The following is a 10,835-nucleotide window of genomic DNA, read 5'->3' as shown; positions in this document are numbered from 1 at the left end:
ACTCACGTAAAAAAAAAAAAGAAAACACAGAGTCCCCAAGCCTCGTATCTTTTGTAAGCATCTGGTGAAGCTCTGAAGCGAGTCCTTTAGCGGCTTCTTCTTCTTCCCCTGGAGAAGCCAAACCCAAGAGATTCTACACTTCTTCCGTAATTTATATTTGAACTGTAAGATTCTTCATCTCTCTCGATCTGGATCTCCTTTCTTCTTCTTGCGGAACCAAGTCCAAAAGGAATTCAAAACGGAGGAAAATTCTCACGCACCAGAATTTCGTTTCACTAATCCAATAATTGTTCTCTGTTACCTTCTGGGCCTGTTCGAATTTTCAATTCCAAAGCAATTTTTCATCGGAGTGAGTGAATTGTCCGGTAAAATCCTAGATCGGAATCCGTAACAGGCTTGGGTTTCGGGGACATCGACATTGGAAGGGAAATCGGACTTGTTATGGATTCCGAGTAATTTTATTCTCTTGGATTTGAAGTTTTTTGCGGATGTGTCGAAATTGATGGTTCAAAGATCGTTGCTTTAATTGGGGGTTTGAGAATTTGGTACGAGGATTTGGGAATTGGGGTTTTCGAATTTTTGAGGAACTTTATTGGTTTTGGAATTTTGAGGAATTTTTCTTTTTTCTTCTTCTTCTGGGTCATCGCAGTCATGTTCTATGGTGCGGTGGTATGGGACCCTTGGCTGATTGTTGCCCAAATTGTTTGCCTTCAATGCGCGTACTACCTCACTCTTGGGTTTTTCTTGTCAATTCTCGTTTGGACTCGCGTTTCTCGGATGAGTCTGGTGTATTTTCTTGACTTCTCTAGCATCACTGCTTCCACGGTAACTGGCTGGTGCGTCATTGCTTCGTTTCTTCTCAGTTCACTTGCTTGGTGAGAATTTCATTCAATCGAATCTTTTTTTCTTTTTGGTTTTTTTTTTTTTTTTTTTAATTTTTATTTCCACTTAGCGTATTGTCTGTATACAAGTTGTGATTTATGAACAACCGCACCAGAAGAAGTTGTGTGAGATTTGATTCTATGGTGCATAGATGGTTGAGTTTATTTAGCTCATATATGGATACGAAACTTGAGTTGGGTCTATTCTAAAAAAAAAAAAACAAAAAAACAAAACTTGAGTTGGGTCATATTGAAGTAGATTAGGGAGTTCTTGGTTGCTTGATCTGCTTTGCTAACGTCCGGAAATTGTATTTGTTTATACAGTGCTGGATATCTGGTTTTTATGATTGAGAGGGCGAAGAAATGCCTGGACTTTTCGGTTACTCTCTTTGTCATACATCTTTGTTTCTGCATGTTATATGGTGGTTGGCCTTCTTCAGTGACATGGTGGATTGTGAATGGTACTGTAATTGCAATTATGGCTCTACTAGGAGAATATCTCTGCATTAAACGCGAGTTGCGGGAGATTCCAATTACACGGTTGCGTTCAAGTAAGGACTTTTTCCCTTATACTTAGGCTAGCTAACTAGAAAGAAACTGCTTGTATTTAATAAACACTGTTTCTTTAAAGAGTTAATTTTATTGGGAAAGAGCGTAGATTTTTATAGTGTTTATGGTCAAACTAGGCTACTTAAGTATTCTGCCTCGATGAAGAGAATACAGTTAAAGCAATACTCTGCTTTTATCCTTCTGCCGATTAAAACTAGAGAATCTAGATCTTTAACTGATGCAGTATATGAGATGGAATTATAAAATGTAGTGGGAATACAAAAAACCTTGCAGTTATGCTTGAAAGTTTAGAAGTCTAAACCTTTGAGAATTTAGTATGGTATTATTTTGGGGTTTTACAGTTCTAAGAGTTTGGATTTATTTTAGTATTTATTTTTGGATTTTGGAATTTTAAGAGTTTGGGTAGTGAATGTTGGGCCATCAAGAGACAACAAATATATAAGATGAGTGTGGCGGAGATGCGTATTTCAAGATGGATGAGTGGTCATACGAGGATGGATCGCATACGGAATGAAGTTATTCGTAGTAAAGTAGGTGTAGCACCAATAGAAGATAAGGTGCGGGAAAACCGTCTGCGGTGGTACGGGCATGTACAACGTAGATAGTTAGATGCACCTGTTCGTGCTTGGGAGAACATCTAAATACCTAGAACTAGGAGAGCGAGGGGTAGACCAAGAATTACTTGGGCCGACGTAGTTAGGCACGACTTTCAAGAAACGATAAATCCATATAGCCGACCCCAATTAATTTGGAATTTAGGCTTGTATTTGTTGTTGTTCGAATTTTAAGAGTTTGAATTTATTTTAGTGTTTATTTTGGGTTTTGAATTTGAGCGGTTTTAATTTTAGTGTTGAGTCTTGAACATGGATGGGTTTGTAGGCCTATAAAGGGGCTTATAATCTTAAATTTGAGAAAGAAGTGATTTGTGAGTTGTTTAACTAAAATAGAGAGCGCTTTTCCTTCCAACTCTTTCGACATTCTGCGGAATGAATGAGTGATTGATGCCTATGTTCCTGGTATTCTGTGTGAATCGTCAGGTTTATGGATGCACTCTGGATTGGTATTATGGGGAATTAACGGATCTTAGGAAGATTTACCCTTAGTTTTTTAGGCTTCCAATTCTGTTGGCATTCTGCGGAATCAACGAGGGTGATACCTATACTCCGGTTATTTTGAGTGAATTAACAGGTTTATAGATTCCCTATTTCCGGTATTATGAGGAATGAATGGATCTTAGGAAGATTTAACACACACACAAACACTTATGCCGTGTTTGGAATTGTTCTTATTTTTGTTTTTCACATTTTTCAAGGAAAAAAGAAAATGATTCCAATACGGTGTTTGGCACAATTAAAGACAAAAAACGGAAATGAAAACGATTTTTTGGTGTAGTGTAAAATGAGAGAGAAATGAAAAACGACTTTTAGTCATTTTTCATTTTTTGTTTTCGTTTTCTTCTCTCGAGAGCAGAGAGAGAGGCATTAATGAGTTTTTTTATATTGAAAACAATCTCTTGATAAAACTATCAAATGCATTTTCAAAAATGATTTCTGTCTGAGATTGAAAATGTTTTCATTTCCATTTTCATACAAAAAACAAAATCATTTTAGAACGAGTTCCAAATGCGCCCTTAACTTCCACGCCGCGTGAGTTGGTATCAGCGACTTGCTACACTTCTTCACCATGTCTCCTCGCTGATGTCTTGACACCCATCTTGACATGCCTGCCGAGTCATTGGCCTTTCTCCAGCAATAGGAAAGAAATGCAACAGGTTGATACAACCTCTCCGTTGCATATTTGTTCAACTGATCTACCTTCATTGAAATAAAATAAAAAAGAAATGTTAACAATTTGAAGGGATTGCTAAAAGAGCCGTTTTCATTTGATTTACTTCCTGTTGAAATCCCTAAAGAAGCATTAGTGGACCTAGAATGAGTGTAAGATAATCATTCCATGATTGTTGTCGACTCTCTGCAATATCATTCGTTTAGAATTACTTTCTGGATTAATTTCGGTTGGTCAAGTCATTTATATGAGTGCTTTCTTTCATGCAATGCAGATGTTTGATGGACGAGGAACTCGGAGAGAACCTAATTTCTTGTGGGATTTTTATTTCCCTTTCTTCATTGATTTAGGGGAACTTTTGGACAAGGCTCAACAATTCCATATTTAATCCGTGACTTGAAGAAAAACACCTTATTCTATAGATTTTTTTTTTTCCTTATTCCGGTTCAAAACGACAAAGGACCACAAGTATAAAAGTTCTCAAGGCATTCGCATTAGAGTGGGTGTCCGTTTTGTTACATTTTGTTAGGAAGCTCTTTTTAAGTGTACAATTGTAGGTGACTCGTAGTAAAGCAATGCGTGTTTCTCTTTTTTTATTATCTTCTGCCTCTTGGCTCTTAATTTGTCGGTTTTAGTTGTATTTTTATTGTCATTTTAGAGGGCCATGTGTAACTACCTCTAACTGGCTTGTGTTGCTTATTTTGTTTTCAAGTCTTTTTCTGGTTTATTATTGATTTTTGAATAGATCTCGTATTGGATTATTGAATAGATCTCGTATTGGATTATTGCGTGTATTAGTGACAATGGCAAGCATTGATTTCCGTGGTTTTCTCATAGTAAATATGTCATAAACTCGCAGGGAAATGTAGTTGTTGTTATTTCTATTAATATCCTTAGTATGGGGTCCAATTCTCCACCCAAGTTTGGAAAATGGAAAAAAAAAAAAAAAAAGAAAGATGTTTTGAAGAGAGCAATTGAGAGCCTTTTTTTAAAATTAAAAAAAAAATCTATTAAGGGGATAAGAATTTGAAACAAAAACCTCAGTAGTGGTATTCTACATTTTCTTTACTTTTTAGTTCACTATACCCGCGACCACTGATGGTGGTACTGGTGTCTCTCTTTTCTTTTATTTTCTTATATATATATATAAAGGCAGCTATACTCACTTGTAGCCAAATAACCTAGATGAAACATAAATTTAGCAGAAAGGAACAACTTTGAAATTTTCATTGCATGGTACATTTGATCCTAGCCAAAAGAGGCTACAAGGAGTATCTTATCTTAGAAAAAAATGTAAAAGTCTCGCCAGACAGAGCTAATGTTTCTCGCCTTCATTTCTTAGACATGCCGCGAAAATGTTAAAGATACAAGGAGGGGAAATAAATAAACGAAAAGATTTTTTCCCCAGTAAATACTGTGCCTAAAAAGTAAAATGTAAAAACTGCCTCCCAAAGTTATCTGTATACCAACAAGTGTGGGACATTTCTTGGTCCTCTTGCCACTTGTCCTTCCGTGTAGTCAATCATGTCTGAGCTTGAACCTGAGCCTTACAAAGTGATGAAATATCCCCTATAGCTTCTCCAACTGTGAGATATACTCCATTGCATCCAAAGGCTTCCAAAGCATTTGATTGTTGTAGCTTTTCCATCACAGTTCCACCAGGATTTGCCAACACAAGCTGATAATATAAATCAAACCCACATATTAGCACCAAAACATAATTATTTTTTCGCACCCCAAAAAAAGGTAGACCAAAAAAAAAAAAAAAAAAGGTCTTCTCTTGAGAAACAATGAAAAGAAAATTTTACCTGAAGTGATCTTTTGTCTAGCATCTTTTTCAGCTCACGTATCATGTCTATACCACTGGTGTCTATTGCAGTCACAGCTGAGGAAGAATTAGTAAAATTGTAAGTGAAAGAGCAAGGCAAAAACCAAAAAACATTAGTGAGTTATTCTTATTATGAAATCATATACCTGTCATGTCCAAGATTATGCATTTTAATGTGCTGTCGTTGGTTGCTAGTATCCTCTCTTCTTCCTCTCGAACCCATCTTAATATCCTGCGCTTGGAAGAATTCCTCAAATCAGAAAATCGTGATCGAAAATATATACACTTACAAAGATTTGAAGAAAATACTAGCTAAAAGGGGATCAGAACTGACCTTTCTTGGAGGTAAGTTGAATTTGCAAAGTAGATGGGGGATTCAACAGCAAGTATGAGAAAAGAAGGAACTCTAAAAGCTTCTCTGTATCTGGTGAGGTTCTGGTATATTTGGGTCCCTGGAATATTTCCTAGAGCCATAGTGTTTGGCCTGGTCACATGGAGGAGAATCTTGAAAACTGAGACTCCAACCTGTAGTACATTTAAAAAGAAGTGTAAAAATGCTGATAATATGAATGACTAGTGATGATAAAGACGAGATATTTTCAAAACAAATGGTGATATCTTACAGCGATGGCAAGACCGAGTGGGACAGAAATAAAAAGAACGCCAAAGAAGGAGGCTAAACAGGCCAAGAAATCGAGCTTGTCAACTTTCCACAAGCGATAGGCAGACTGATAGTCGATTAGTCCGATCACAGCGGTTATGATGATGGCTGCTAAGATGACATTGGGGGTGTAATAGAAAAGCGGCATGAGAAACAGCAGGGTCACAAGCACAGCTGAGGACATAACGATGTTAGAGACAGCTGTTTTCGCTCCAGCGTTGTAGTTCACTGCAGATCTAGAGAATGACCCTGAGAGAACAGAACACAACTATTAGATGTTGCTAAGGACCAAACTTCTAAAGAAATGACCAAGTGTGAGGAAGATCATAAATACCTGTGGTAACATAGCATGAAGAACAAGAACCGGCTATGTTCATAAGCCCAATGGCTATCATTTCTTTGTTTCCATCAACTTGGTAGTTTTCCAAAGATGCAAATGTTCTTCCCACAGCAACTCCTTCCTGGAATGAAAAAAAAAAGGCCTTACTATTACTTCTCGCGAGAAATACACTCATTAGAAGTTGTTTATGAAACCGAAAAAGGTGTGGTTTTGGATGACTTACAGTAAGAGACAAGATTCCAGTTACGATTCCAGTTTTGATAGCAACCCCAAGATAGTGTCCACTGAAGTATAACATGTTTGAAGAGGGTGGATTAAGGCCCTTTGGAAGATGGCCAATCTGATAGAACAACAAAAAAAGGTGGTTTTTCATCAAGAGAAGCTAAGGAGACAAGATTTTTCAAAAAAGTATTAAGATGCCAATTCTTACTACTGAGATGTGTGGTGACTTTGACTTCAGAAGGAAAACTATTAGTGTTGAAAGAATAACTGATGTTAATGGGGCAGCTGCTGAAATCCAAAAGAGTTTTGGCTTTCTCATGCTCTGCAACAATAAGTTAACATTGTTATTTCAAGAAGTAAAAGAATTAATGTGACTAAATATTTTGTGCACTACTTTACTAGGACTTGTAGCGGTACTTACTATGTGTCTTGTTGCCAGCAGAAACACTAGGAATCCGAAGCCTATTACAATAGTTTGCCAAGACCACTGCACATAATTTGGCCAAGGTTAGTGAAAATTTTAACAGTTGAAAAATCATTTTCACTTAACTATGTAACCCTTTTAACTTCTCCAACCATAACTTTGCAAAATTAAGAGAATAAAGAATATTCTGAAGAGCTAAGTTCAAAAAGAAAAAAGGACTTGGCACTTGCTTATTTAGAGAATAAAGGGTAATCTAGAAGTCTACCCGGTTTATATAAAATACATATTATCGAATCTTAATTAAAGCAATGATAGTAATTTGGCACCAATTTAGGTTGGTTTATTCCCCTATGTTGCGTATTCCCCCCCCTTTAAAAAAAAAAAAAAAAATGAAAATTGATTGACCTTTGGGTAGCCATTTTACCTCATTTCTATTGTTGAAAACAGAGGACATAACAGGAGCCAATTGCATTTTGCTTGTAAAGTGAACAATTCCAAGCAACCCTTTAAGCTGTTGTAGCGAAACAATGACTGCTGCACCAGCCATGAATCCAACCAAAGTTGCCTTTGAAAGAAAATCAATTATGAAACCCAACCTGTTAAAAAAAAAAAAAAATCATCCAATAAAAAATAAGCCAAATGTAAACACGGGAAAAAAAAGGCCTTAAAAAACACCATTTTTTGCTGAATTCTGTCACGATCATTAAAATTTGTCACATTTTTTCTAGTTAATATTACCTTAGAAGACCTAAAGAAGACTGAAAAACACCAGCAAAGAAGGTGGCAGTGAAAGCCAGCTTAAGATAAAGATCTGGCTGTTGAACAGGAGAAACTGCCTCACTTAACATTGATCCCATAACTAAAGACGCTATTGAAACTGGGCCAACTCCGAGATGTTTTGAACTCCCCAGAAGAGAATATATCAGAGGCGGTACAAAACTTGAGTCTGCATGAAATACATAAGGTTGTTAATTAACATTCCATTGCATGAATTTCAGTTTAGTTAAACTCTTTTGCTTTGTTATTTTTTGTAATTTTTTTTCTATTTGTGTGGAAATAGACAAGAGTTTGTATGATTTTTGATATACTAACATAGACCGACTATGGGAGGCAAATCTGCAAGCTTCGCATAGCTGATTCCCTGCAATTATTAAGAACTTAATTAACAAGAATATATATATTAAGAAAATGAAAAGAAAAAAAGAAAAAGACCAGCAATGATCTTAATGAGCCAAAAGACAAACTAGTCTTAAAGATGCCCAGAGAACATTACCTTATGGCAATACATAAATAACATCCCATATTAATATATATATATATATAGAGAGAGAGAGAGAGAGAGATTGATATAATAAAATCATTCAACCGTGGCTTAAAAACAAAATCAAAATATAATATATAGACATTTAGAGAGAGAGGAATCGGGAAATTATATGAAAATGAAACCCAGAGAGACCCCAGAAAAAAATCCAAAAGAAACGGAATATATGCAGACCCGCAACACGACTCACACTCCTTTGATCATCATCACTGGAAATGACAAGACAAAAGAAAAGAAAAGAAAACACCATTTTTCTTTCGTCTCACTAATAATAATCCCGTGAATACGTTCTGTTTCTGCATGTAAGAGAAACAGAGAGAAGAGAATTTTATTTATTTTTTTTGCCTTTTGTGTCTCACCTGAGGGATAGCCAGGCTGGCAATGGTGAGTCCGGAGATGACGTCAGACCTGAGGAGCCCGACATTGTAGTGGGGGCCCCACTGGAAGATGGGGAAGAAGAGCTGAAGACCGAGAAGCAGCTTTCTGGGGAGGCTGGTCTGGTTGTGGAAGTTGTGAAGTGGGTCGTCGGGGAAGAAGATCTCGGAGACTCTGTTCTTGAACTTCTCGAAAGTCGTCTGCTTTGGAGGCAAGCAAACCTTGTGAATCTCCATTGTTGCTGCTGCTGGGATTCTGATGGCTGTTTCATGGCAGGAAAGATCTTCCACTCTGTTTGAATTTAGACCCATGTTTGGCCTTTTCGCTGCTTGTGTTCTGTTCTGATGCTGGCAAAGAAGAAGAATGAAGAATGAAGAAGGAAAGAAAAAGTTTGATGAGGAATGGGAGTGTGGGATTCCAATTTATAGAGGTTTTTGGCATGGGATGGGAGTGGTAGTAACATGAACGGTTTTGTTCTTATTTTCCTGCGAGGGTATTTTCGTCATTTTGGGTCTTTTGTTTCGTCAATTTCTTAAAAAAAAAAAAAAAAAAATTAAAAAGAAACTCAAGCCATAATTGCTAAACTGCTAGTAGAAAAACGCCCCCTATGATATTAGATAATATCATAAATAACAAAAATGATGCACGGGATTTTTTTTTTTTTTTTTTTTTTGATAAACACACACACAGGAACATAATATACAAATTTAATAGGTAAATCGGCCACAAAGATTTTCAGAAGCAAAACGACACTATAACCGATAATTAGACCTCACTAAATGATCCTATGCAGCATCTACGTAATTGATAATTTAAAGGAAATTTATAAGTACTTAATTCTATTATATATTCATTTTCAAAAGAAAAAAAAAATTCTATTCTATATTAGAAGTGGGGGAATAGGAATTTGCACTGTTTATTATAAACCTAAAATATTTCGGGTTTAAATTTGTGTTTTAGATGAATATATTGCATATAGCAATTTGTACAAAAAAACTTCTTATTTAAGTTAAAAACCGTCCAGGACAGGATGGGAGGTTTTGGTGAGGATAGAAAAGATTAAAAAAAAAAAGTGCGGAATATAATTATTGAATTAATTACCAACTCTGGCACATTGTTGATAAAATTGCTTGCATGTTGTTTCCTTTGGTTTTGGTTATTCTGTATATGGTCAATCTATGTTTTTGGTAGATTAATTTTAGAAGTTCTTTAGCTGTTTTTCCTAAAAAGTAATAAATCTTTTATATGCATTTCTTCAAAAAATGAAATTCACTTTTATGTATATAAATATATATAAATAAGATAACAATCATATAGTTCGTTGGTACATTGATGAGTTAAGACCTATCGATTTTTATACATCATGCTAACTAATGGACCTCAATTTGAATTCACTAGTCGGAGAATTGATTGGTAAATTTTTTTAGTTTTATTTTTACGAATAAAAATTAGAATGAAGAACTTATTTCATATTTATAAAATATTTAAAAATGATTTATTTTTTAGTTGATACAATGAAATGTATAGGTAAATATGAGCTGAAATAAGAACCCGAAGGTTCAATTCAAGATCTGAGAAATTTTATCAAATCGTTACTTACATTGGCACCCCGACCAACATGGACCACTCTTTGATTAAACCTAGCCGTTTAAAGAGGTTTAATTATCCATCAATTTGTGAACCATAATGATTCGTATCTTTCCTTTTTCAAAAGAATAAAAAACTTGAGGGTAAGAACATTTAATTTGTAAGTACTCTCAAAATTAAGATGGGCGTGGATTTACTACTTGGCTTAAATCATATAACTAAAATTAGTATTACTAGTGGAATAATTATATTTTTCTGATCATAATCTTAGAGAAAGAAAAAAGGAAAAAGATCGTATAGCATAAATTTAATTATGATACATATGCATATATAAATAGTTACACAGACACAATATAAGCTTTTTTTTTATAAGTTGACATTATTTATAATTGACTCATGGCCAACCCAGTTATTCAAGCTTTACTTCTCCATATTAAAGACACCTAATTAAGTTTGACGAACAAAAAGTTTTAAAGGACAGTTAATTAAATAATGCAAAGACTTACTCTTTGTTTTTTCTTTTTTTTTTTTTTTAAATTTTTTTCCCTTATTTTCCTCTCTTTGAAAGTGTGTGGAGTTGAGTAATCTATTTAAGTTTAGAGTTGTCTGGGTCATAATATTTGGTAAATTATGTTTACATTATGGGAAGGAATTAACCAAACAAAAAAGATAAAGGAGACTAGGAGTTCAAAGAGTTCAAATTTTCTTATGCTCATTACATGTTCTTTAATTAAGAGTATTAAGATATAGATAAGATTCAGTACTATCCATGCCCCCTCCCCTCTCTTTTTTTTTTTTTCCTGTTATGAATTAATTTAATTAATTCTTGCTTTTTTAAAAA

General features: G+C 35.0%; 2 protein-coding genes across 3 annotated transcripts; one reads left to right on the top strand and one right to left on the bottom strand.

Annotated features, from left to right (window-relative positions):
- On the top strand, positions 1 to 4,021 carry LOC21408833 (protein SYS1 homolog). 2 transcript variants are annotated; one of them, XM_024166748.1, is made up of 3 exons: positions 1 to 836; positions 1,206 to 1,432; positions 3,511 to 4,021. In XM_024166748.1, exons 1-3 carry the CDS (start codon positions 652 to 654, stop codon positions 3,516 to 3,518), a joined length of 420 nt encoding a protein of 139 aa, XP_024022516.1. In that variant the 5' UTR covers positions 1 to 651; the 3' UTR covers positions 3,519 to 4,021. The 2 variants fall into 2 exon arrangements, with proteins under 2 accessions (XP_024022516.1, XP_024022515.1); XM_024166747.1 differs by having other exon boundaries at positions 1 to 875.
- Positions 4,022 to 4,443: 422 nt separating this feature from the next.
- On the bottom strand, positions 4,444 to 8,777 carry LOC21408832 (probable sulfate transporter 3.4). Its single transcript, XM_024166695.1, has 13 exons — positions 8,392 to 8,777; positions 7,804 to 7,852; positions 7,450 to 7,657; positions 7,136 to 7,307; positions 6,709 to 6,774; positions 6,496 to 6,609; positions 6,289 to 6,405; positions 6,060 to 6,186; positions 5,688 to 5,974; positions 5,399 to 5,589; positions 5,211 to 5,296; positions 5,045 to 5,121; positions 4,444 to 4,914 (listed from the first exon to the last, which is right to left on the bottom strand). The coding sequence occupies exons 1-13, from the start codon at positions 8,716 to 8,718 to the stop codon at positions 4,759 to 4,761; spliced, it is 1,977 nt and encodes a 658-aa protein (XP_024022463.1). The 5' UTR covers positions 8,719 to 8,777; the 3' UTR covers positions 4,444 to 4,758.
- Between the last annotated feature and the right edge of the window lie 2,058 nt (positions 8,778 to 10,835).

This window comes from Morus notabilis, unplaced genomic scaffold, assembly GCF_000414095.1.
Source record: "Morus notabilis unplaced genomic scaffold, ASM41409v2 Scaffold307, whole genome shotgun sequence".
Classification (NCBI taxonomy): domain Eukaryota; kingdom Viridiplantae; phylum Streptophyta; class Magnoliopsida; order Rosales; family Moraceae; genus Morus; species Morus notabilis.
Note: the sequence above shows the minus strand (reverse complement) of the source record. Positions and strands in the feature narration are given on the sequence as shown.